Consider the following 27,035-nt stretch of genomic DNA (forward strand, 5'->3'; position numbering starts at 1 on the left):
CTAATACCATGCAAAATGGAAGAACATCCAATTTTTATGAGCTACTTTCTCTTGACTGTTCCAAATTTGTAGGTCTTGATGAAATCAAGAGAGCCTAAAGATGCAAAGCTCTTAAGTTCCATCCTGATGCTTGCACTGATCCATCGACAAAAGAAGAATCCACGAGGCGATTTATTGAGCTAAGAATTGCATATGGGACATTATCTGATCCAATTTTGCGTGAAATGTATCATCAAGTGCTTAATTTGGTTGATTTACAGGGAAGAACAAGCCATGGGATGAATTGTGGCATGGGAAAGAGAAGAGGTGGTGGTGTTGAAGGGTTCCCCAGGGAGGTTTGGGAGAGGCAAATCATTAAACTGAAGAAGCGATCAATGCAAAAAATGGAGAAGAGAAATAAAATGGGAATCTAAAGTTAACTACCGCCAGTTTTCTAGTGCTTCCAAATTTTAGTTTCTTAGTCATTTTTTTTTAATTTTTATTGTTTTTTAAGTTTTTGTTCTCACTTAAAGAGTTGGTCTTGTATTTGCCACCTGAAAAGATCATAAACAAGATCAAGTACGTACTATTTTTCCTCTCTGGGAAAGTTATTGTTGCTTTTAACTTTACATTTTATTTCTTTTGAGCTCATTTTTCTTTGCTATCAGTTTTCTAAGTTTATTGGAAAACTATAAGAACAATGCCATTTTTTTTCCACCAATAAAGTTTCATTGCTTCCTATCTGAAAAACAAAGCTTTATCAGATTTTTTACTAATATTCAGAAGGCCAACTATTTCTAGCGATAGGAAAGTTTTACATGTCCTATTATTTGCAAAATTTCTATTACTTGTCCATTTCTGAGTTTTGATGGAGAAAAGGAAAAGAAAATAAATCTGAAGAAAATTGCATCCTTCAATTAATCAACTTTTACATTTAAACGTTTGAGTTCCGTGTTAAAAGACAACAGATGTCCACTATCAAGTATTGGCCTTTTATTTTCAGCTTATAGTCTATTTTTCTCATCCTTTCCTTCTAATTTCTAATTTGTCAGCAAGATCTTAACCTAAATAAATTAATCTTATCAAACTAACTTTTTTTTTTTAGGGGTGTCCCGCAGGGAGTGGACCCCGTAGACTATTCCCCACCCTCCACAACTTGCTGGCAACAAGGTTCGAACCATGAACCTAAGACTCCATTTTCAGTAACTTCAACCACCAGACCAAACCCCGGAGGGCTTATCAAACTAACTTAGAACATCACCGAGATTAGGTGTTGGAAGGTGTGGAGAGGGGTGGGAGAGTTTAAAAAAAAAAAACTTGGGTTCATAATTTATTAGGCCGATTATTGATCACAAGCTCCAAGCACAAATCCAAACAAAATATACTACCAACAAACAGAAATAAAACATCAAGGAGACAATGCTAGACGGAAAAATTAAATATCACTTCTACGATTTGTCAAATTCTTTCACAAATACAGCCTGCATTTTGACACAAGCTTAGTGAGAGAAACTTTAGAGCTCCTAGTTTATCACCAAACAAAAAAAAGAAAGAAAAAAAATGGAAATCTAGTTATTTTCATCACATGCATGGGAATTGAATTTATCAGAAAATTTTTTATAAATAGGCTTGACGGACATAGAAGGCCTAAGCAGTCTAGAAAGTCGAATTCTCTAATTTACTATTACATGGCAATAGACTTGATTATTGGACAATGGTGAGTAGATAGATTAAAAGCTTTGTTTGAGAAACTGCTATATATATATATATATATATATATATATATATATATATAGTAAAAGCTAGTTATCCCTTTTTCTTCTGGAAGCCACAGATTGTTTTTTCAATTCCAAGTGTGCCTTAGAAGAACTTTGGAGCTATCCCGTTCATAGCCCTAGTCTTCAGTTGGCAAAAGTTCAAGGCGGAAAAGTGGAGGCAAGAAACTTCGTAAGTGGAGTTGGCAAGAAACTTAAACAAGAATATCTTACTAAATGGAGGCCACCCCAGAGGAGCTTGTGAAAGTGAATGATGGGGCATCAGCAGGCAACCGAGGGAAGGATAGAATGGGAGGAATTGTCAGAAATAAAGTAGGCCTTTGGCTGGGGGGCTTCTCAGTGGGATTAGAGGCAGTAACCAATATTCAAGCAGAATTGTGTGCAATCCTTAAAGGTTTACAGCTGGCTTGCGAGAATGGCTACAGGAAAGTGATAATTGAATTAGACTCCAAAGTAGGGATGAAAATGATTGAGGAAGTAGAAGAAACCTCACCATACTATAATGTTGTGCAGCAAATCAGAGTGCTAAAAGTAAGGAATGGTCATATAGCTTAAAAAATGTGTGGAGAGAAGGAAACAAATGTGCGAATTGGTTAGCAAAAGAGGCAGCCAGGAGCCAAAGAAACCAGGGAGAAATTCAATTTCCTCCAGGAAAGCTCAAAGAACTTATAGGTGCAAATATAATCGGGGTAGTTACCCCAAGATTACTCCCTGTATAAGAGGCATTGCCTCTCCTACGTATCCCCAAAAAAAAAAAAAAAAAAGGTTCAAAGCGGAAGCCTAGCAGGAAACATTTTTGCCTTGTATTTCGGAACTTCTATGTTTCTGTATTTTGGTTTTTAATTAGGGTTAATAACACTTTGCCCCCCTAAACTTAGGGAGTAGCTACATTTTACCCTCCTCAAAAGTTACATATATACACTTTAGCCCCATGAAGACTAGTCAAAATTAGAAACACAAAAAAAGTGAGTGTAATGACCTTATTGCCCTTTTATTCGTGAAATTATCTATAATCAATATCATTTCTTGTCATTGCTAAAAGATTTATATCTTCTCTATCGTATTAATTATACAAAAATATCAAAGTAAAAAAAGTTAAAGAAAGTTAACATTTAGTTCATGAGTAAACCTTATATATATTGACAGTGTACACACTATCATGGTTGGATGCACTACAGATATGCAAAATTTATGTTTTAAATTTAAATTTGAATTATGTGTCATACATCTAGTGGTGAAAGTATATACACTGTCAGTGTATAAAATATTAATCCTTAGTTTATGTCCTTGAAATTTTTCTTGTTGGATTAATTTTTACTTCTATATATGTTTTGTTCAATTTATTAGACTTTAAGTCAAACAAAACTAATAAATAACACAATACTAAAAGTAAATACAATTACCAAAATTTTTAAAAAAAGTAATACACAAACTCATTTTCTAAATTAATTTTTTATCATTTCAATTTATTTAAAATTTTAGACTAATATCATTGTCTTTTTTTTTGTTTATAAAATTAGTCTAATATGAAGTTCTTAATCAAAATTGCTAAAAATGGTTGATATGCCTCATTTTTAAATTTAGAGAAGGAAATGGAGATTAAATCAAATTTTATTTTTTGAGAAGAAAATGCAATAATAATAAATTATAAATACATCAACAGAAAGTGACAATAGTATTAGCTTAAAAGTTCATATAAACTAAAATAATAAAAAACTACTTTTTGAAACAAAAAACAAGTTTAGTATTATCTCTTTTCTGAAAAGAAATTCGACATCTATGTTTATTTTAGTATTGTGTTATTTATTCTTTTTTGTTTTACTTCAATTATAATAAATTGAACAACGCATATATAAAAGTGAATACTGATTGATAGAAAAAAAATTTAAGGATATAAAATAAATTTAAACTTTATTCAGCTTTTTTGAGTTTGACATTGTTGTATAGTTGGTATAATAGAGAAGATATATACTTTTTAGCAATGAAAGGAAATAATACTAAGTTATAGATAATTTCATGAACAAATGGACAATAATGTCATTGTGCTCACTTTTTTGTATTTTTAACTTTGACTAGTTTTCATGAGGGATAAAGTAAGTACTCTAAAAGGTAATTTAAAAATTAGTTTAAATTTTTTTAAAATTTTAAAAAATATCTCAAAATACATTATAGAAACTCTTTATCTCTTAAATATCCCAAAATATTTTCTGAAAATATCTCAAAATATAATCTAAAAACTCTACTACAGCAAAATTTTTTAAAAACACCCTCAAATACAGCTAATCCAAACAGACTATATATATTTAAAGTTGAAGGTGTTTTTTTTGGGGGGAGGGGGGGGGGTAAAGTGTGACTACCTTGTAAGTCCAGGGAGGCAAAGTGTTATTAACCCTTTTAATATGCTTCGCAACGGTGGATTGAGGAAAAATAAAAAATTGGAAAAGGCAGTGAAATGGTCCCGATTTCTAATAATCCGTCCAAGGGTGACAAACCAAAAATGAAAAAGAAAGAAATATAAACTTCGACATACGTAAGTAACTGGAGCACTAGAAACAATTGCACAAATACTATTTTACAAGCAATTGGAACCAACCCGCCAAGGAGTTGATGATAAAATTGTAAGCTAATGATTAAAAAACTAATATGATCATCTAAAATTTCTTGATGTTACCGCTCCCAAAAACAACAGATAAGGCTCATTATTTATAAGAAGTTGCAATCATTTGCCAGTATGATCAAGTGAGGCCATTTTAGTAGAGAAGATGTGCTTTAATGTGCCTTACACATTCAAGAAAGCAAAGATTATTGTTAAGAGGGAAAGCTATAATGAAGAAGGTGAAGGAAAGGGATTATTAGCAAAGGAGATTGAGAAATGGAAGAAGCAACATGGCATGATTATAATACAAGAAGAGCATGATGCTTCCAAGCCCATCAAACCATCCCATGATAATAAATGATCATCATCTTTCTCTTCACTTATATCTTTTTCATTTGGTAACTTGTGTAAGTAGAAACTATGCCTAATTTGTGATGTTTGTTTCTTGTTACCCTCTTTTTTGTGGATTGGTATGGGGATAATGGTGTGGACAATTTTTTTATCATTTGCCTATTATATGTGATGGTGGTGTAATGTTGGCATAGTTGCACAGTGCTTGAGAGCTTTATGGCATATAAAAATTATCCAGTCTTTTCCGTGTTTTTATTTTTTTGTTTTGAGATCTTTTGTTGGGATTCAAAACCTTCTTCCTCTCTCTCCGGTTGACTTGCTAGAGTTTTTTTTTCAAAGATTTTTTGAAGAATTTTTTGGTGGGATTGATCGTCAAGAATTGGTTGATTTCGCCAATATACATGTAGCAGACTCGAGATTATGTGTTTTGAACACGTTTCCATTGTTGATAATATCCAAGTGGATCAAAGGATAACTCTTGGCCTTTTTATTTTACGTCGATTCGTTATCCATATTGATTTTATTCCCGAGTTCAACGTGGGATTATGATTTATGCCAATTGCCAAGTTGATCAAAATAGTGTATTAATTGACTGGTCGAGACATACATGTTCAATTGATAACCATCCACCAACAAAAAGTGGTTTAAGGAAGATAACTGCTGAATGGTCCATAGTGCAGATTGGAACCGAATGATTTGTATAAATCCTGCACTTTGCACACGTTATCAGTAACAGTTTGAGAATCCCTGGTAGATTAAGAAGAATGTCATTTTATGATACGTGTTAGCCGTTGATGGGCTTTCGTCACGAACCAAGAAGTAGTGTTCGATCACTCCAACTTTTGGATTTTGTTAAAGAAAACAAAATCTTTTTCTTGAACTTCCTTGTTTCCCCATTTTTTGGGTTGGCCAACTCCAATTTGGCAAGGCTTTTGTGACTTTGAGAGCATAATGCTTGTTGATCAAATACTTGAAAAGGTGAAAAGAGAAGGAAAGACTTGCATTTGCTGTCAAAAAATTGTTTGCTAACTTGTGTTGTAGGGCTAAAAATCTGCAATGTCAAAGACAGAATAAGTTTTCTTTGACGAAAAATTGCAAATTAGTTTGATGGAGAATCCAGGAGTTAAAAAGTCTATCAGAAAAACAGCGAAAGTAAACCTTGAAGGGCCTGTGGATAAACATCTTGAAGAGTTTCTGGAGGCTGTTAGCAGGAAAATAAGCAGACTCAACATCAATTACTCGTGAAATGAATATTTCTATTTCCTTCTTTCGGTACAAACGTGAAATTTTTTTTTCTAGTAGGAGAGGAGTGAAATTTAAAAAGTAAGAAGGGAAATCCATGCAGATATGGTAACTTTAAATTTTTTTGTATTTGGGAAATATGCTTACAACAAGAATTTCTGCCTGCCAAACAGATGGAGCTTAGCTAGGTGGATAAGATTGGTTACTTCTAAGTTCTAATCATTAATCATTATACAGCGCAAGGAAGTTGAAAAAGTGACCAAATAAAATAGGAAAAGAATACATCATTAGCTGTGTTTGAACCAAGGTTTTGAATTTGCATCTGGATAGCTTGGCAAGATGCTTCCACTAATGGATATTACGATTACGCTAATTCAATGGCTCTCCTTGGTCTCATCCACTTGCTAGGCACTGCAGAACCTACATTCGGACAATATCCTATAAACTTTTCTTTAACTAATGGAATCATAGGATTTCCAACTTTTTAATGTTAATGAGGTCTAAGTTCTCTAATCAATTTTGGATCCAAGATTAGTAGCAAAACCTGAATTTGGCGACATCTCCAATGTTTATGGCAATGGTAACAATTCTAAGCTACCCCTGATCTAGGGGAGTAACTTATTACCCTAATCAAGGCTTCGATGTTACTGTTATGATTCATAATAACTCGATGGATGGCACGATCATTGTGCTAGAAACACAAAATTTAAAATTTTGCCCTATCAACTTTCTGTATAGGAAAATGGCCTACCGCAGGAGTGACGGTTGATGAAGATTAGGTTCCATTTTTGAGAAGGAACCTGATGAACGACTACCATCTCCAAGCATGGTAGCAAGAGCACAAATTCCCTAATTATGATGCTGGGAGGTAGTGAAAATAATTAATTGGCAGCAATAGCACAAAGTCCCACATTTTGACACAGGGAGCTAGAGAAAGTCAATAACAATATCGAGATTTTTGAGTGGCATTGTAACTTTTTATGGGCCCCGGGGGGGGGGGGGTTGGGTTGTAGTGGCAAATGAAAATTTACTTGAACATCTCCGCTGCATCATTCTGTCTTAATGCTGTGACTAACTAGAGCAGTAGTTGCTTTACAGATTGACAGCAAGACTTTTTGTTTAGATGGAACTTTGCACTCAATTCTTTATTAAGATCAGATCGTGCTCAACCATAAACGGTTGAAAATTCACTCTTCAAAAGGAGTGTTTAGAGATCGAATTGAGACTAAAAATATGGGCAAGTTAACTGGTTGAGAATGTATGGGGACTGAAAGATGGCTAGATCAACAAAACATGAGTGACAGGCCAAACTATTCAACACTCAGGGAAAGGTGGGGTATCTTTATTCTTTGGTATTTCCTATCATTTTCAACCCGACACAAATGCCCGCCATTGGCTGTGGACATTATGAGCCGAACATCAAGGAAACAAGAATTCTGGTTGCAATCATTTCCATATGCTTCTAGCAGTTGACCTGACAGAATTTTCCTGAAGAACTGATGGGAATTCAGATGAAGTACTTTCATTTTTTATTTCTGTCAAATCAATTATCCACAAATTGAATGCTTGAAAATGAATTAATAGTGCTCCTTTTAAGCACACTACACATAACCAAAAAAATGGTAAGCTAATAATTTAGTAAGATGAGCAAAGCTCCAATAGAAATTCTGCAAACTGTTGCTGAGGTACTTAGTGGAGAATGCAATATGCATATATGAACTGGTAGATAAACTTTATTAAGTTTTTCATGCCTTGCTAGTGTGTCATTAAAGGAATGTCACTTCCGCAGAAAGATGTATTCCACTTGTGTAACCTGGAGAATCCACACAATACAGGCAGTTAAAATGGTACAGTGAATTGCTGGTCCAAGTTTTGGCAATGATTGTAGGTGGTAGTGTATATGCTTTAGAAAATGTTGAGTAGACGAGAACAAATTTTTCTGCTGAAATTTGAAATTTGTCTTCTGCAACAGTGAATAACTTAAAGAACTTTGTTTTTAAGCAACGTTCAGTGAGGGGATTGGAAGAAGGGAGCTTTGTATGCAATAATATGCACCAGTGGGTCCAATAAAGTTTGTCTTCTCATAATCTTTATCACAAGATCTACTTGTTGAAAAAAAATTTCTTCAATGCGCTTAGCATTTGCTGTAATTGCAGCAGTAGCAAGATCTACTTATTACTTTCTTTTCCAGGACTCATTAGGTCTTTACTTGTATCCTATTCAAGTTTTAAGATCCATTTATCATTTATTCAAGCTGAAAGACTTTTTATATATTTGTGAGGGCAGTATAGATTTCCCTTGAAAGTTCAAAAGAGTGAGCATTCCAATTCAAGGATGCTACTATATTTCTGTTCTCCAATGCAAGTGGCACTGATTGCTACAGTGGAGTGAAAAAACAAAAGAAAGAAAGCAATCACAAAAAAGTTAGAAAAGTCCAAAATAAAAAGTTAGAAGAGTCCAAAATAAAGTACAATATTTTACCAGCTGCAGCACTTACAAGATCATAAACTCCATATGTTAGTACTAGTTCATAGTCATTGTTTCAGCTTATTCAGTTTTGCATGCACTGTTGAGGCTCTACTATACTTTCTGATTGTGGGGTTCATGGAGGAAACAGCCCTTTGAGCTCTCCCAAACACTTCAAACAACTATCATGCCGTCAACTTCCTTGAACGAGAGAGGGAACTTCCAGTTCTCAGAAGCACATGAAAAAACTGCTGCTGAAGCAGTGGCAAGAGCTGCAGAGGATCTCTCTCAGTTCCCCCAAACTCTTCAAACAACTACAGTTCCTTCTGCCCAAGAAACCTCTATAATGGTGGCTGATGATAAGCTGCCTGAGAGGTTTCAGTGGGTGCTGAATGCACCAGAACCACCAGGTCTATGGTGCAAGCTGCAGAATGGCATGACCGAAACTATCTTTCCTCTCAAGAACAAATTTCAACATCTCAGGGAGCACCAAATGTCCAAATCTTTGGGAAATCTATTTCCTATCCTTTCTTGGGGCAAAGCCTACAACATCAAAGTGTTCAGGAAGGATTTATTGGCTGGTTTGACTCTTGCAAGCCTTTGCATTCCTCAAGTGAGTAAAAGTTAAGGATGCCATTAATGCTTTGTATCATTGCCAACATTAGGGACAATATTGGTTACTGTACTTACTCTTATGTTTGTCCTTAAACTTCATTTAGAGCATTGGATATGCAACTCTAGCCAAGCTTGATCCTCAGTATGGTCTCTGTAAGTTTGCATTCTCATATACTCTATTGATCTTCCAGAGTTGTAATTTAATTTTGGAGCACTAAACTACAACCATTTCTGTTTAACTTCAGACACTAGTGTTGTTCCACCATTTTTGTATGCTATACTGGGAACTTCAAGAGAGATTGCAATTGGACCTGTTGCTGTAGTTTCACTGCTTTTGTCAGCCATGATTCAGAAGATAGAAGATCCTGTAGCAAATCCTGTTGCGTATACGGGGCTGGTGATCACTGTAACCCTTTTTGCTGGTATCTTTCAAGCTGCCTTTGGAGCATTCAGGTAAATCAAATTCTTGTGAGTTGGAAACATCCTTGAAGACATCACGAACTTACACTTAGGATGTGGATTCATATTATAGGTTGGGATTTCTGGTTGATCTTCTATCCCATGCTGCCATAGTTGGGTTCATGGCTGGTGCAGCTATCATGATTGGCCTTCAGCAACTGAAGGGACTGCTTGGAACTACTAAATTTACAAACAAAACTGATATTATCTCTGTCCTAGCAGCTGTTTGGAGATCAGTCCATGATTCTGTAACTTTTTTCTTCCTATGCTTTCTTATCCTGATTCGTAGAAGATATTCCTTGGCTTATAATATATAAGAGGAAGCTACTTAACTGCTGCATATTTTCTGGCAGTGGAATCCACTGAACTTCATACTTGGTTGTTCATTTCTCAGCTTCATCCTAACAACCAGATTTCTGGCAAGTAACATATTGCAAACAGTAGTTCTATTCTAGTTAAAGTACACCTCTATTTATCTTTCTATATCAATTATTGTGCATATGAACATAATCCCCAAAATTCCACTTGTGCCGTAAATTCAGGGTCGAAAAAAGAAGAAGCTTTTCTGGTTATCAACCATTGCACCTCTCACATCTGTGGTTTTATCAACACTCATTGTCTTCCTAACGAGAGCTGATAAGCATGGAGTCAAGATAGTGAAGCATATCAAATCTGGGTTGAACCCTATTTCTGTTCACCAGTTACAGTTGAACGGACCACATACTGCTGAAGCTGCCAAAATTGGACTTATTGTTGCAGTTGTTGCACTTGCGGTGCACATCTTGATAACAACTCTGAGTATTGAATAGCTTATTCTTACGTTCTATAGTTTTACAATGATGTACAATGTCAAACTTCAGGAAGCCATTGCTGTCGGACGATCGTTTGCATCAGTGAGAGGATACCACCTTGATGGAAACAAAGAAATGGTGGCAATGGGAGTCATGAATGTTGCGGGATCACTAACTTCTTGCTATGTTGCAACAGGTGACCTTTCCCTTGTTGGTTAATAGTCCTACACCTTTCCCTTGTTTTTGCATGTACCAATCTAAAAGTCACAAAACCAACTACCTTCCAAGTGAGGTAAAAAAATTGTCTAAAGTTTTTTTTTCTCTAATTTAATCGTAAAAAGGTGGAAACACGGAATGAATATTTGCCTTTTGCAAGACCAGGTATATTTTTAAAAGTGAGAAATTTAAACCATAATCCAAATTTAGTCAAATTGCAGGCCTTTTTAATTTTTTGGGTAAATTACACTTTACCTCCTGTGATTTAGTATTTTTGTACATAACTCCCTTATAGTTTCAAAAACTATACATAACCCCCTCATGATTTGGATTAAAATGTCAAAGTAATGAAATTTATAATCCATAACCGAGTCATCTAAAATATGAAAAATACTCCTACGTAAAGTTGAAAATCATTTATTAACCACATGGGTGTTATGTGTGTATTTAAAAAATCATAAGGGAGTTATATGGTAAAGTATAAAACTATAAGGAGGTTATATGATAAAATATAAAACTATATGAGGTTAGTGCGCCATATATATAATGTTTATATATTTTGGTCTCTTCAGATATTTTAATTTTTAAACAAGGGTAATTTCGATATTTTCAAAAGTTCTGCTACGAATGATCATTTTCGCCACTTTGAGATTTTAATTCAAATCATGAGACTGGTTATGTATAATTTTTGAAACCATAGGGGGTTATGTACAAAAAAAAAAAAATATTAAACCATAGGGGGATAAAATACAATTTGCCCTTTTTTTTTGGGTTTAACCTGACATATTGTCTTACGAACTCAACTTCAAGGATTGTCTTTACACATCTAGACCAGATATTTTTATCCAATACTTTCCTGGTAGTTTGCTTGTCTCTTGCAAACAACCACCTGTATGAGTTTCTTCAAGACATGTTGCCCAATATTCAGTTTCCTAAAACCTCTATGCAGGTTCATTCTCAAGGACTGCTGTTAACTTTAGTGCTGGCTGTGAAACTGTGGTGTCAAACATTGTAATGGCTGTGACAGTTATCATATCACTGGAATTGTTCACACGACTCTTGTTCTACACTCCGATTGCAATCCTTGCTTCAATTATTCTTTCAGCTTTGCCAGGACTGATTGACCTAAATGAGGCTTACAACATATGGAAAGTTGATAAGCTAGACTTCCTTGCTTGCATTGGAGCATTTCTTGGAGTGTTGTTTGCATCTGTCGAGATCGGCCTACTAGTTGCGGTAACACTTTTGAAATCCTTGTTACTTACAAAATTTTGATCTGAGCTTTAGCTATTCATTGTGTTACACCTGGTACGTGTTGTCTGCTTTGTTGGGGCGTTGGATGCCAAGGGTAAAAATCAACTTCTCAAAGGAAAATTTTGGAATTTCAACTCCTGTGATCCTGGATTTTCACATAAGTTTTACATTTACCTTTCATCCCTAACTTTGGGCCTACTTTCAAAAACACAGTTGAAGCTTGTGTTCGTTGAATCCTCCACCCAAACTTGTTATCTTTGATTTTTAAGCTCTATATGGTCCCTGATAATGCTACGAAACCTGAGTTGCATTATTATCATAAATGATGTTCACCAAATCTTTTCTTGAACAGAAAACTGTCCAATGTTTTTTACCAAGAAAAATGCTGCATTTTAGGAAAAATATTGTTGCTATACCATAGTTTTGAACTGAAATTTTGTACAATGTGTCGACAGAAAGATGCAGAGGAAAAGAAAAATTCATCCATCATTTCAAAGAACAAAAATCTGCCTGCAGATATAGTGTAGCTAAACCCCATTTTTCTAAGAGGTCTTCCATAATACTTCAATCAGTGTGAGACTCCTAAAGGCATGCAGACGCTACAAATTTTTTACTACATTTATGGCATTTATACTATAGAATTACTGCCCTAATACTTCTACAAATTTATGACCGGCTTTAAGTTGTTTTCAGTAGCTTATGAATTGTTTAGCTTGTTATGTATCAAAGTCACGCTAAATTTAAAATGACTATATGCCCACATGAATCTGCTGTTAATACTGATGGTCGAAAAGGATTTTTCCCAGAACTCATCCATGAGCACTCGAACAGGAACCTGCAGGCAAGCAGGGAAAAGTGACTTAAGAATACTTACTTGATCCTATACTGCAGCTAATTCTTTAAGTTAATCAGTTGATGTGTAGATTATGAATTGATGATGTTCTAATTATCAAAGTTTGTTATGCAGGTAGGGGTGTCATTTGTAACGGTAATATTGAGTTCCATCCAGCCAGGGACAGAAACTCTCGGGAGGATTCCTGGAACTGATATATTTGTGGATGTAAATCAATATCCGATGGCTGTTGAGATCCCTGGAATTCTTGTTACCAGACTCAAGTGTGCCTTGCTCTGCTTTGCAAACTCTAATTGCATCAAAGAACGGTACTGCATAAACTCAAGTGAACATCAGCACATATTCATTGCCATATATGTTCAAGGGTAAAGTCATCCATTTTTTTTCTCTCTGAATTTGGCAAAGGATACTGCAACTGGCAACTGGAAAGCAGGAGGTGGGTGATAAAGGCAATGCCAATGGAAAGACCCAATTAATAGTATTTGACATGTCAAGTAAGTTCTTTTACAACAGAAGAATCTTTGTTTATGCCAATGGATTTCAGATAAATAGCAAGCTAGATGTGGAGGAATAGCTGAGGAATCTATAGCATTTGAAAAACTCAACAAGGCTTGGTTTTGTGTTGATTTTTTGGGGCATAAACTTGGTAACAACACCTTAGTGTTGCAAAAATGGCTTATAAGAAACTTGTATGACGCTGGAAAATGAGCTTATATTATTCATCCATCAACTCACTATTTATAATGTTTACAAAGAAACAAACACACACAATTTCAGCTAACAATTCTTTAAAACATCTCAACAAAAAGCTACTTGATAACATGATCTTCTACCTAACAAATGATACCTAAAATATTTGTTAACAAATCAATATGATTATTTTTTGTTAACAAATATCCTAACAAGACTTATTCTTCTACTAACTAAATTATTCTGATATCAAACGCTATCTAATAAAATCTGTAGGAAAAGTTGGCGTATCTCAACATTTTGATACAAGAGAGATTTAAATATTTCAATTGCATTTAAGTTTTCTGGCTTGCCTTCTAGATTCATAACAATTCAGCCCTTTTCTTCAAGAAGATTGCTGATTTTTTTTTCTTTTCCTTTTAACTCTTACTGGTGATAGATTTGATGAACATTGACACTACGGGGCTTGCTTCTCTGAAGGAATTGCATAACAGCCTAGCATCAGAGGGGATAGAAGTAATCGATATCTTTTGTCTAATTTCCAGGGGACAATAAGACCAGGTTCTCATTTTTTTCTTTGTCTCATAAATTGTTTGCAGTTTGCTGTGACCAATCCAAGGTGGCAAGTCATTCACAAGCTAAGGCTGGCCAACTTTGTGGACAACATTGGAAGGAGGGTCTTTTTAACTGTTGGAGACGCAATTGATGCGTGTATTACTGCTAAAATCGCCTAATAAACAAGTTGGAGTTGTGTTGTCTGTCCCAAAAATATCGTATAAATATAATGGGACGTATAATAAATGTAAATACTTGCTTCTTTCCTTACCAACTAGGACAAGGGAAGAAGAATGCTATGGCTTGTGATGGTGGTGATATTCTGTAAGAAACATAAGCATGAAAGCTGTGAAATTCATGTAGTTGTAATATATCATGCTTGGTGTGCTGCAAAAATTGCCTGCCGAGGTCTGTCTTCTATGAGTAGCTAATTAGATCTGCCAATTCCATTGTACGACTTTTTGATGATGTTTTCTTCTGGTTCTCTTTCTGTCTACTCATGAAACAGATGATCATTTACATTGCTCATTATACCAAATCAAATTGAGAAGTGTGCTAAAGCTTGATGCGCTAGAATGTTGTTTACTAATGTATTTACTTGCACATTTTTCATGTTTTCGGGTACATCAGTGCTCTAAAATCGACAGGTGAGAAGATGATAACGCAAAAGAATACCATATGAACTTATCATTCTAGATTTAAGATGTATACACAACTTTGTACAGTTTGATGACAAGTAAGAAGAGCTTCCCAAATCTGAAAACCAGATAACCAACTTATTGTAACGTGTATATACAGTTGGTAAATGAGTAAAATCACTAATCAGCAAATCAGTTAATAAAAGAATCAAAGAATGTAAGAATCAAATTTCTGTCGTGCAGCCTTTGTTCTGTGGTAGAGAATCTGCTTATTGCATCTGAGCTTCCATTTGATTCTTTGGAGAATTAATATTTCGTGGCCATGTGAATCAATTGGCATGAGGAACACTGCAGAGGATTGTCCTCCGTCTCTGATCTCGTTGGCCTTTGACAGACAGACAGAGATAGAACTTTGACATCTGGAGATGCAAACATATGCAAATGACGTGAACCAGCTCCATCATCTCACCGCAGCAGGGAATGAGAGTGCCTTAGGAGAACACTGAGAGGCTTGTTTTGCACTTTGCACAACAGATTCCCCACTCTTACTGTCATCTAGGTAGAGCTTTCAATCAGCGATATTGCATGAAGGATAACTAAGGCAAGATTTATAGGATAAAAATTTCAGTCTAACCTTTCCAAGACTTCCTGTTGTATATGGAACTACTCTACGACATCCTACAGATGGTGGTGGAGATTTCCTGCTGCTTTCTCCATATGGAAAATTTCCTCTATTGCTTCTTAATGTCATTGTGAAAGAATTATACCGTTTGTCATCCATTGCATTTGGAAAACTCGACTCCTGAAGTGTAACTAAATAAGAACCTCGATAATCAAGGACAAAGTGGATGGAATAAAAGTTGGTGTATGTAATGCGTATACCAGGAGACTCCTGCTTCGTGTTGTCATACTGGAATTGCTGTTCCATTTTCCTTGCAGAACATTTGGGAGGGTTGATTCCTGGGAAAGTTGGATAATTTTTAGGCAGTAAGTAATCACTTATATGATTCTTCTCATTATCAGGCAAGAGAACAATCAAGAAGTTAATGATGTATACCAGGAACAGGACTGTTGCACAATGCTTAAGGACTTCCAAATTCATCCGAACATCATCTAGGCTTCTGGAATTTGAAACATACAAAATGTTGAACTTTGCGCTATGAGTTCATTTCCAGATAAATCATGTACTGTCTTGTGGTTCTGGTTGCAGAAAGTATGCACTTACCTGTGCTTTTGCTGTCCAAGGCCAAAATAAGTTGCCAATGTTGCCATCTGAAGGAAAAACATAAACCGGATTTCCAGGGTTGTCATCAAAGTCAAAGATGTTATAACTAAAATGGTTACTATCATCAAGCATGGCAATCTCCGTATTGTGATCAAGGAATGAAAAATATGACATGCAATGAGGCATACATCAGCAGAACATGTTGTAAGGATTTGATGAATAGCAAGGACTATTGTTTTGAAATGTGAAAAGTACCTTCATATTCCCAGCTCTTCTGCCAAACTTCTCTGTCAATACTCTCAATGAATCTATAATCCCAACAGGGACAGGAGCAGGCCTGCCAATCTCAGCAAAAGCTTCTTTAATGCGAACACAATCAAACCTCTGAATATTATGTCCTGCCCAAATCCTGCCATCAAGAATGCTGAATATCTTATCTGCAACTTCTTCAAATGAAGGTGCATTTACAACAGCTTCGCGGGTTATCCCATCAGATCGACCAGACCTTTCCGCAACAGCAGACAAGTCCGCTGGCCTAATGAGGGTGCAATAGCTCTCGAGCTCAATCAGTTTCCTTGGACAAACAACAATAGCACCAAACTCCAATACCCGAAACCTCTGTCCTGCCTTATTAGGAACATTCGTTTCTAAATCAAAGAAAACAATCTCTGATACTCTTTCGCCACTAAACTTGGAAATTGCCATTTCTAGCTGCCTATAACCAACTCCTTATTCTTCCTGTTTGCAACTTATCGAATTGAATAGAAATGACATGAGATCATCCTTCTATGTTATATATACTTGAGGCAACCATGCAAAAGCATGGGAATGAAGAAGAATATTCCTGACAAATTAAGCTAGGTAGATTGTCTTGTAGTTCAAGTAAATTGTTAAGTTTGGATTTTGGACAAAGGTGTCCTTCGCTTCTTGATGATGATCAAGTCCTGGACTCCTAGTCCCCCCAATCCTAGGTAAAGCAACGAGGCTTAGGTACTGTTATGTAAATCCAGTTACAAACAGAAATCAAGAACTGGGAAGCAATTGCATGGCTGTATAGACATTTGCCTTCGGCTGGAAGAGGATTCAGGGATTGGAAATCCTGTTGAGAAAATGAAAAATTGTACGCTGGTACATTCCAAAGAAAGCAGAGTCTTGCAAGAAAGTCAGTGGCTGATGTCTTACGTTTGTGTAGAGCAAATACCAATACCACCGATGTGGGACACGCATGCAGACATGGCAAAACGGGACACGTTAATTCATTCTGACCTGTAAAATTAAAGTGGTCGTCCTTAAATTTTCTTTAATCCAAATTAAATTCAAAAGCAAACTATTTTTTTTTTTAAACTTTTGTTAATTGATTATATGTTCTAGGAAACTTGTTTTGTTTTCTTATAAACTTTAAACATATTATTATCCAACTTATTTTATTCTTGCATATACATTGTTTAGGAAATTAATAAAACAAAAAATTTATAATTATCGAAAAATTTCCTAAAAATAATCCTTCAACACGTGTAAAAGTAACAAAGTTGCAAAGGGGATTGAATAATCCCAATAGTACTATTTTGACAAAAAAAAATATTTTTTGAATAACCCGGATCAATATTTGTACTCAGAAGCGGATTACAGATTTTATAAGTCGATTAAATTAAAAACTTTCGAAACATTTAATGATTTCATGTCGTGAAGAAATTAAGGGTGCGGTCTTTTTTTTTTCCCAAGCTCACACAAGAAAAAGAAAGAGAGAGGTTAAATAAAACTGCTACATTCCAGCAGCAAACTAATTTAATTTTTTTTTCAAACGTAATTAATTAAACTGCAATATCTCTGGGTGTATTAACATAGTGAGGAGGGTGTGATTTAGGTGTATTTAAGGGACACTTATGAGAAAAATTCATAAATTTAGATCAATTAGGACTAAATTCCTGAGAAAATTAACCACTATAAATGGTCTGTAGTTATGAGTACATACAAAATTCAAGTTTAAATTAACACCCTATATAAATGATGTTTTCTATAAATGACTAAGCTATTTAAAATTTTAAATGGACTCATGTTTATTGTCTTCTATTGTATTTATTCACTTTTTTAATTTGACTTCTTTTACAAGATTAATATACCAGTCGCAATTACTAATTAGAACGAGCACTCGTTAAGGTAGTATGTTTTTCGAGAAGAATGTTTTTATTTTTTCTGTAAGTGAGACGTCTTGAACCCAAAACCTCTCCTCGACAAGAATGCTATTAGTTTGAAAAATGTAATTACGTTCAAGGAGGAAAATAAATGTGAAAGCTTGATGTAAGTTAAATATATTAACGAGTTACCACCAGACATCTGTTTAAAAAAAAAAAAAATCCTTACAAACATGCTATGCACATAATAGCAAATATTCCAGATGAATTGAGATTTATCTCAAATAAAGAAAAAAAAATTGAAACACTTGGGCAAAAATCAAGACTAAGGAGCACAAACGAACCATTGCTCCATTCAGAATGAGTTCTAAAAATTGTTTCTCATTATCGTTTTTGGCAAAATTGTAGATCTGATTTATTATGGCATGCTAATTCCCACATGGTGAACCACTCTGCTAAATAGTAATCGAAATTTAAGACTTCTGCATTTTTTTTATACATTGTCCCAAAACGATTGAAAATGGCAACTGTCTGTAACCTGTTCCTGATATCCATAATCTTTGTCGCATCTAAACTAATAAAATGGAAATTATATATCTTACAAATTAAGATCTTCTCTCAAGAAAAGAAAATTTAAAAAAAAAAAAACATTGTTTTGGTACATAAAACATACAGTTCGCCATACACATGTTAGATCTTTCATCAAACAGACAAAATAAAAAGCTACTTCATGACTTGCAAAAGCTAAAAGCAAGGGGGAAAGAATCAGCTTTTAATTTATCATAATTTAGGCAGCGTACAAAGACCATTTAAAGGATATGAAAAGGTCCAGTCAAATACAAATTGTTTCTGTTACACTAAACCAAATAAAGCTGGGTGGAAAAATTACAAGAGGTTCAGAAAAATTATTCTTACAGAGGTCTACTTACAGCAACATACAAATTCTGATCACCCAGATATTGTGTTTCAGGATATATGATTGGCAATATAGATTTAAACAGGTACAGGAGGCCTGAGAGTTACTAGTGCTTTCTTGATCCTCTCAAATGCAGCCTGCAGAGTGGAAAGAGATGCTGCATATGAGATGCGAATGCAGGTGTCGTCTCCGAATGCTTCTCCAGGAACAAGAGCAACCTGAGAATGAAAAGGCGTTAATGGCAATAAGTACAGAGGTTACCTTCAGTAGTTCAGTGTCATATCAAAAGGGTTACTCCAGCTTAGAGTAATAGTTAGCAATTTTGTCGAAATCTGTCAGGTTGATTCATCAATTTTTCGGTGCTGTTTGAAAAATAAGATAGGTTGGCTGATGAGAACAACAAAGTAAGAGTGTATGAAAATGTTTCACTTCCTCTTGTTTGGTAAGGTGGGAAACTTCAACGACTTTAAACCACAATTTCTGAAACTAGAAAAGTTAAATCGCCAATCAACCTCATTTGGACATCAAAAGTTTAAATAAGGAATAAGCAGTGAAAAGATAAGATGAAATTATAGATTTATACATGTATACTCTCTCTTGCCATTCCCCTCCACTGCACCAAGCATGTGGGTAACAAGAAGGGAACGTTGTGAATATACTTATAAAAATTACTGCTAGATGGTTTCTTAAACATGTATGATGTATAAGTTCTTGGCATTTCCCTAAAAGCCATCCCCAAAAACTACAATGATTTAACTTCATTTTATGGCAAGAATCGAATCCCCTATAAGAGGTAGACTCCAATATCATCAGTTTACCACTATACCTAACCTGCTGTGTCATAAAAAATGTTTGTTTGAAAGATTCATAAGGAGAACATGATGTCTTACTTGAGCCTTGTCCAGTAAATAACGGCACAACGATTCTGAACCATCGATTTTGCCAAAGCCATCAATCTCTGCTCCGTAATAAGAGCTGAAGTCAAGGAAGAGATAGAAAGCTCCCTGAAAATGACAAGGACAATTGAGAGAGAGAGAGGGGGGGGGGGCAACTGTGCCAGACACTTGAGCAATCCAGAAAAAATAAGCCCAGGATGTTACCTGAGGCTCAGAAATTTTGACACCATCCAATTCCCGAAAACCTTTAACCAGAAAATCTCGCCGTTCACGGAAGGCTTTGACCATAGTCGCAACTGCTTCTCCACCAGCATAGCCCATTTCTAAAGCAGCAACAGCTGCTTTTTGAGATATGCTGCTTGCACCTGAAGTAAACTGCAAGAACAAAGCACCCGAATCAAACTACTTGTTATTTATAGCAGGAAGGACAGAAGCATAACAATACTGACTTTTACACTTCACAACTCACAAAATATGATTCGCAACATCTGATCTCACCATTAATAATCAATCGCGTAACATCACCAATTAAATCTTATCTAGGTGACGCTGTTATAGATACTGAACATCCATCTCTTCAGGATATCCATTCAAAAGAAGATACTTTTACCCAAATGGTGTAGATAGTTATGTAGTCAATTCTTATTAGTCTAGAAGCCTTCAATTGTCTAAATGCACATAAACATCTCAGACATTAAGGTAGTTTAATTTAATGCAACTGTAATAGGTTTTGATTCCTGAAAAGGAGATACTTTCAGAAGATATGTGATGGAGACGCATGTCTGATTATTGTGTTAGGACTAAATGAGAATTAGTTGTTGCCTAACAACGTTATATGACTGAGTAGTCAATTGAGAGGTCCCAGACAAGAGTTAAAAAGTGGCAGGAGACGAGCATTAAATATCATGTTCTTGGCTTAAACACTGTACCTGGCTTTGGATCTTGTTACATGCAGAAACAAAGTGTTTGGGACCAGCAAGGTATCCAAGTCTCCAGCCAGTCATTGCAAAAGCCTGTTCTGATCCAGAATAAGTCAAGAATAGCTCCAAAAACTGTTTCTTATGATTACCTAAACAGAAGCATGCAATCAAGTAATGGAAACGACAAAAAGACAATCTCCTGCACCCAGTAAATTCATCCAATCAAAAGACCATACCTTTGAAAATCCATTAACAGTTAAAGTCCTCTCCCACATGTCATGCAAAGCTGCAAAGCTTGTATGGGTTGCCGGAGAGTAAATAATGTGCTCATATATTTCATCAGATAGAACCTAAAACGAAAAAGGAGAAAATATTACATTTGGAATCGAGCTAGGTTTGACTCTACTACTGATTTTGAGAAAAAGGACCTACTAGAAGCCTAGGATGCCTTGCTACGATCCCAGCAATCTCCTCAAGCAACTTACGCGGATAAACAGATCCGGTTGGATTGGATGGGGAGCAAAGAATCAGCAGCCTTGACTTCTCAGTTAGTTTGGACTCCAGAAGTTTGGGATCTAACAGAAAGTTGTCAGATATCTGAGTTGGAAGAATCACTGGGGTTGCATCGGCCAACCTTGCCATTTCTGGGTAACTCACCCAAAAGGGCGCTGGAATTAAAACCTGGCAAGTGCACAGCAGTAAGTAAACCGATCTTCAAAATAAATACGTTTAGATTTGTTAGCTAATTATTTAAGACTTATATCATGCAATCACCCACTTATTCCTACACAAATGATCTTTTCTCTACATTCCTCACAAAATTTAAATCCTTTAAATACCTATTAACATGATCACCTTTCTGTCTTCCCCACTGATATCTTACTTCTGTAACTAGGGGCATGCACTGGAAAGGTATTGATTAAAGTCTAATTCAGTTGACATTTTGCAGGACGTGAACTTCTGAAGAAATCCAAGCTATAAACAGACACATCGAGTACATTTTTTCCCATGAAAATCCAAGCCCTTAGGACTGCAGATCTCATTCTCCCACAGAAATTATGATGAGGAGAATGCTATTACTGCTACTGCAGATTGAAGTACTGAAGAGATGAAAGACAGGCATATGATTGTCTGTAGATTCTTCAGGAGACAGCGACCTTGAGATCACACTTTAAATGGCACTATTCTAGTTGGATTGCAACAATTTAGAGGGCCATAAATGAGGAACACCTTGAATTGAGTCATGCCACTAGTATCAATCAATACACTAAAGTGTTTTAGAGCCCTAAAGAATTTTTCAGGCTTAACTTCAATGAACAAAAAATTTATTGAACTTTGAATAGTTAAAATTCTATAGTCTCTCTCTTTTGAAGGAAACTTACCTCATCTCCAGGGGAGCAAACAGCAATCACTGCCTGAAGAATACTCTGCTTTGCCCCATTACTAACCAATATCTGATCGGGTGTGTAGGATAACCCATTCTCCTCTGTCATCAAACAAACTTTTTCGATACGAAGAAAAATAGAAGAGAAACCAAAGGAAATACAACACACTCAGACTCTAGTACCTTTCAGCTTACGACAAATAGCTGAGCGAAGTTCTGATGTACCAGCATTTGGAGTGTACCTGGTGTATCCCTCACGTATTGCATTAATCCCAGCCTATAATTGTATACAGAGCATCAACAGAAGACAAATATAGTTACAGGCAATCCCACAATCTAGAACAATTTGGTCAAAATAAAGAACCATCTTTCAACAGCCCAACTATTACCTCTGCTATTACAGCTGGGGTATCAAAATCAGGTTCCCCAGCAGCTAAGCGAATAACAGGCACTCCAGCTTGTACAAGAGCTGTAGCTTGGTCAGTGATAGCAACTGTCTTTGAAGGCTTCACTGAATTTACCCTTGGACTCAGAGAGATATCAACCTCCATGGTTCCTAAGCTACTTTGAGCTCTCACAACAGCATTTAATCTATTAGAATCCAACTCTCTTCTTGAATCTGCAATTCTAGCCAAACATGCATCGAAAACCAAATTATAGAGATATACAAAGGGAGAAGGATTAAAATATACGATATACATTTGAAATATATAAAAAAAAGGATTGTATATAAACAACAAATATTTTGATAAATTAATCAAAACTGAAGACAAAGTATGAGTGCGCAATTTGATTTTGGAATTTGCTAAAAATATATCATTTCTCTTAATATGAAAGTCGGACCAGCTTGGAATACCAGCAATAAGCAGAAGCATGCATCAGAAGAATTCAACAGAGATATCCTCCAGATCAGTGACTTGATAACAGGTATTGAAATGAAAAGAGCTCTGGATTTAATTTATACAGTCACATGCCCGATTGGCATAGGAAGGAAAATAACAACGCAAAAGAATGTCTTATTCTAAATGTTGAGATGTTACATATCAGCATACCAAGTGTGCACCATTGTTCCCCAGGGGCTGTGATGAGTTTTAACTTCAACCAACATGTTTTGGTGATTGTTAGAAGTAACAGCCAGAAAATATTCAAGGCCTACTTAATGCTGATAGTCAAAGCTGTCTAGAATCTGCAATCAAAAGGCGTTACATTCCTATCTCTTGCTGCTGATATTTTAGCACACTGAAAACACTTCAGTCATTTTGCTCTAATAAGGACATTTTCTCCTTCACTTAAAGGGCCACTCGCTATATCTTGCTTCTAAATTATTGTTAATCTTCCTGTGTCTGTTTTGCTACTTGCTACCCTGACTCTATCATCTATCTCTTTCTACTTGAAATGCCCAAACCACCTTGAACATAAATGTGTAATCAATCAATTTTTTCCTTCCATAAGGAATTAGACTAGCGAAAACATACCATCATTTCCAAACTTCCGCCCCAAACCAAGATACCATGGACAATTTTATCAATATATATTGCAGCCCCAAAAAAAAAAAACACTCCAAAGTCAACATTTTGTATAACTCATTCCTTACTCCAATTGGATTAATCAGTTCAGAACAAGTTAATCCCTTGTAAATTGCAATAATAGCAGATACCCTTTATCCACAACAATGACACGGAACCCAAAAAAAAAAGTCTTTTAAACACAAACATGCAGGAAATCCAGAAAGACTAAGCAAATCCAATTGAACCAAGAATATCAGTTCAGAACAAGTTAATCCCTCGTAAATTGCAATAATAGCAGATACCCTTTATCCACAACAATGACAAGGAACCCAAAAAATAAGTCTTTTAAACACAAACATGCAAGAAATCCAGAAAGACTAAGCAAATCCAATTGAACCAAGAATAAGAAAACAGGGAAAAAGATGCTTACTTGATTGAGAGATCGAGCCTGTGAAGTTGAGAAGAGAAGGAGAGTGATCTGCAGCGCTGATGACGATCAGTTAATGCAAGAGGTTGGGTAGTTTTGGAGGCAATGCTTCTTGCTGATGAAGAACAAGTTTGAAGAGAATATGATGAAGCAGCAGGCATTTTGGGAGAGTTTGGTGGGTTGTATATTAATTACAGCTCCCAACTTGGCAGTTTTCAGTGGACTCTTTGTGCTTAAAACAAAAAAGAAGCCACCAAACTTTTCTTTTACTGTGTGACTGCGTGTGCCTGATGGAGAAAGAGAGAGCTTTGGGGTTGGTGGGAAGGAAGAGGGGTTTGGTTTGGTGGGGCTCGGAGACTTCTGCCAAGGGGACTAGGATCACCGGTGATATGGGGGTTGTTGAACTTCAATTCAAATAAAATTAATATAAATGCTCTTCTCTTTTTTTTTTTTTTGGTTAAAATTTATCAATAAATATTTAGCACATTTATTTAAATACTTAATTTATCTTACTTATTTTTTGGTACAAAAATTTATGAGTATAATTATTCTATACTCTTTTTTTTTTTTTGGTATCTAAATTTGTATCTCTTACAAGGTATATTGGTCATTGACACGTAGAGTAATGCTTTTGGATGAAAAATGTGTAGATTTAATTGTTTACTTTTGATTCACTGGAAAAATTGGGTGATGTTTTTGGATGAAAAATGTGTAGATCATTATTCTGTTCATTACATGCAAAATCTTACTTGTGCTAAAAACAGCCCAATTATATTACTATCTTTTTCATAAGTGATAAGCTTTACCATTGTTAAGAACTTAAATTCCCAAAAATGACCAAATTGTTCTCCTGAAATATTTCCTAGTAAATTAGCAATCTTAAGCAATTGTGAAATTCTTTGTGAGATACAGGAATTTAGACTGTAATTTGTTTTGATTATTTTCCACTTTTTTGGACTCTTTACCTTTATATATATCACAGTACATTGGCTGGTCGTTGATATCAAAACTATTACGCATCCGAGTAGAAAGAAAACCATGACAAACATTAGATGGCCGTCTAGCCCTGTCAAAGCAGTTCAACTCTTTACTACACCTACGTCTCCAGTATAGAAAGAAAGCACAAATTTCTACTTCCATTTTTTTTTTTTTTTTTTGTTAAAGGTAAAGAACATATAACTTCCATTTAAAAAGGACAAATCAGCTGCCAATGCAGAGTCAATAAACAAAGGAGATGAATTCCAAATTGAACTTCCTGCAGAACTGGGCTGCTTTTCTAACAACTGTGCTATTTTTTTACAAGATCTACGTGACCAGGGCAGCTCCAAGTCCTCAGGACAGGCCGAGACCTTACATCACCCAACAATGCACCAACCGAAGATTAAGTCCTCAAACTCATCTACTAGAGATTGAATGACCATTGCAGAGTCACCTTCTATTAGCACTTCCGTCCATGATGCAGAGACAAGAGAGAGAGCTTCCTAGACGGCTCTTCTTGACTCAAAAATTGTGCCAGACTCCAGGCCCTGCAATTCAGCCACCAGGGCAGGCTGATTTTTGGCCAATTTTACAATCTTATAGCTGCTCCCGGCTACCCTTTTTCAAAGACAGTTAACATAGGAAGGGAGAAAAAATAAGAAAAGGAGCCCCACCCCTCCTCATAGCCATGAGAATATCATCTACTACTTCATAATTCATTTTATGGAAATCCTGTCACTGAGCTTTGCTTGGGCATCAAATAAACACCACCAATAAGTGCCACAGTTCACTAATCACGATAATGGTACACTGCGATAGGGCACTAACTAAAAAAATTTGTGTCTCTATCATTCTGGTAAAGTGAAGCATTGTTTCACCTTTCACCTTCGCAAAATGCAAACTTGGATAGCTTCATATAGCCCTTTTGAACTCAGACTCAAGAAAAATTCAGTAACATGGACAACTTTTTAGCTGTCTAAAAGTAATTCTCCCTAGTAAAAAGCACAAGTCCTACAGCAGAACAAGTTTCAGTAAAGTTTCATTTGTTGAGACTTGAAATTTCTGTAACCAGTGAATCCAAAAGCAACTAGTTATGATCAGTAAAAGTTAGACTATTCCTAGCAGTAAGTGGTTAGCTGCATTTACGTACAATTAAAAAGATGACCTATGTAAGAGAGCCACATTTTTTTCCCCTGAAGAGTAAACAAGAACTTAATAGCACTAGAAGTTGTACATAGTGCAGAAAACTACATTTTCAGCAACCATTAGCAATCATCATTCACAAAATTCACTAAAACCTGAAAGAAGCTTAAAATTACTGAAGCAGCAGTAACATCAACAAGACGTGATATTGTACAAGAATGGCAACAACTACAGAACCTCCAGCTGGATGAAGTAATGTTAAAAATGGGAGAAAAGTAAAAAACCTAAGCTTACAAGTAGTAGGCACTGAATCAATTTATTCTGAGAACGTCTGTCTGTCGACAAATAAAGGCTAATTTTTAGAACATACTAATTTTTTGAACATAAACGAAGACAAAGCCAACCACAAAGCCAGTTGATTAATTCATTTTGAAGCAGCTACAAGTTTAAAGAGGGGTATCAATATTATTGAAATTCTAATTCAGGAAATAACAATGTCAAACAAAAATTTGAAGATTAAAATTGTGTCAAATGAATGATCAACAAAGGGAAGAGCCAGAGAGAAAGTAGTCAAATGGAAAATTATAAACATCATTAGTGCCCTGGCTCATAACTTTTCATTCAAGTAGAACATATATAGCCATTCAAGCTAATGCGATGTTCATGGCTCATATCATGCCAAAGATTGATGGATAAAGAAACAGCCACACTTGCTCCAATATCTCTTAGCAGAAATGATCAGACTCGTACAAGTACAATACAATCAGTGTACAACATAGTAAAGCACCAAAAAAAAGCACTCTCTAAGTGTTTTAAGTTTTCTGACAAAATACCAAGAGACTAGATAATTTCACATGCAGTGGTAATGCAGTAACTCTAAAGCCTTCTGGTGAATGCCAATTAATAAAGTCATCTGTTTAAAACAGGTCTGGAACCCTACCTTCCGAACTACATGAAACCCTACCTTCTGAACTACATGAATAACTATGTGAAAACTAACATAATCATGTAACACAAAACGCAATC

The 27,035-nt window shown here is 35.6% G+C and overlaps 3 protein-coding genes across 5 annotated transcripts; 1 reads left to right on the forward strand and 2 right to left on the reverse strand.

Annotated features, from left to right (window-relative positions):
- The first annotated feature begins 8,432 nt into the window (after positions 1–8,432).
- On the forward strand, positions 8,433–14,289 carry LOC113700227 (low affinity sulfate transporter 3-like). Its single transcript, XM_027220748.2, has 12 exons — positions 8,433–9,022; positions 9,129–9,177; positions 9,270–9,477; positions 9,557–9,731; positions 9,837–9,902; positions 10,026–10,256; positions 10,344–10,470; positions 11,440–11,726; positions 12,712–12,905; positions 13,003–13,091; positions 13,727–13,803; positions 13,887–14,289. The coding sequence occupies exons 1-12, from the start codon at positions 8,597–8,599 to the stop codon at positions 14,019–14,021; spliced, it is 2,064 nt and encodes a 687-aa protein (XP_027076549.1). The 5' UTR covers positions 8,433–8,596; the 3' UTR covers positions 14,022–14,289.
- A 209-nt stretch (positions 14,290–14,498) lies between these two features.
- Positions 14,499–16,831, reverse strand: LOC113700117 (protein NEN4). Of its 2 annotated transcripts, none has more exons than XM_027220583.2 (6): positions 15,961–16,831; positions 15,706–15,752; positions 15,538–15,601; positions 15,363–15,440; positions 15,115–15,282; positions 14,499–15,028 (listed from the first exon to the last, which is right to left on the reverse strand). In XM_027220583.2, the coding sequence occupies exons 1-6, from the start codon at positions 16,408–16,410 to the stop codon at positions 15,026–15,028; spliced, it is 810 nt and encodes a 269-aa protein (XP_027076384.1). In that variant the 5' UTR covers positions 16,411–16,831; the 3' UTR covers positions 14,499–15,025. The 2 variants fall into 2 exon arrangements, with proteins under 2 accessions (XP_027076384.1, XP_027076383.1); XM_027220582.2 differs by having other exon boundaries at positions 14,499–15,035; positions 15,961–16,829.
- Positions 16,832–18,595: 1,764 nt separating this feature from the next.
- On the reverse strand, positions 18,596–24,237 carry LOC113699957 (bifunctional aspartate aminotransferase and glutamate/aspartate-prephenate aminotransferase). Of its 2 annotated transcripts, none has more exons than XM_027220317.2 (10): positions 23,892–24,237; positions 22,343–22,580; positions 22,137–22,230; positions 21,952–22,055; positions 21,002–21,250; positions 20,806–20,919; positions 20,579–20,662; positions 19,854–20,024; positions 19,644–19,757; positions 18,596–18,971 (listed from the first exon to the last, which is right to left on the reverse strand). In XM_027220317.2, exons 1-10 carry the CDS (start codon positions 24,047–24,049, stop codon positions 18,831–18,833), a joined length of 1,467 nt encoding a protein of 488 aa, XP_027076118.1. In that variant the 5' UTR covers positions 24,050–24,237; the 3' UTR covers positions 18,596–18,830. The 2 variants fall into 2 exon arrangements, with proteins under 2 accessions (XP_027076118.1, XP_027076119.1); XM_027220318.2 differs by having other exon boundaries at positions 22,343–22,572; positions 23,892–24,030.
- Between the last annotated feature and the right edge of the window lie 2,798 nt (positions 24,238–27,035).

Source organism: Coffea arabica, chromosome 7c (assembly GCF_036785885.1).
Source record: "Coffea arabica cultivar ET-39 chromosome 7c, Coffea Arabica ET-39 HiFi, whole genome shotgun sequence".
Lineage (NCBI taxonomy): Eukaryota > Viridiplantae > Streptophyta > Magnoliopsida > Gentianales > Rubiaceae > Coffea > Coffea arabica.

Excerpts from the sequence above, each read along its gene's own strand:
- LOC113700227 (XM_027220748.2), top strand. The coding sequence starts at position 8,597 with ATGCCGTCAACTTCCTTGAACGAGAGAGGGAACTTCCAGTTCTCAGAA. Across the intron at positions 13,092-13,726 it reads AATAGTATTTGACATGTCAA|ATTTGATGAACATTGACACT; the intron begins GTAAGTTCTTTT and ends TACTGGTGATAG. Across the intron at positions 13,804-13,886 it reads TAGCATCAGAGGGGATAGAA|TTTGCTGTGACCAATCCAAG; the intron begins GTAATCGATATC and ends AATTGTTTGCAG.
- LOC113700117 (XM_027220582.2), bottom strand. The coding sequence starts at position 16,410 with ATGGCAATTTCCAAGTTTAGTGGCGAAAGAGTATCAGAGATTGTTTTC. Across the intron at positions 15,753-15,960 it reads GAAGAGCTGGGAATATGAAG|ATGGCAACATTGGCAACTTA; the intron begins GTACTTTTCACA and ends TTTTTCCTTCAG. Across the intron at positions 15,602-15,705 it reads CTTGGACAGCAAAAGCACAG|AAGCCTAGATGATGTTCGGA; the intron begins GTAAGTGCATAC and ends TTCAAATTCCAG.
- LOC113699957 (XM_027220317.2), bottom strand. The coding sequence starts at position 24,049 with ATGCCTGCTGCTTCATCATATTCTCTTCAAACTTGTTCTTCATCAGCA. Across the intron at positions 22,581-23,891 it reads AGGCTCGATCTCTCAATCAA|AATTGCAGATTCAAGAAGAG; the intron begins GTAAGCATCTTT and ends ATGTTTGGCTAG. Across the intron at positions 20,025-20,578 it reads GTAACAAGATCCAAAGCCAG|TTTACTTCAGGTGCAAGCAG; the intron begins GTACAGTGTTTA and ends TTGTTCTTGCAG.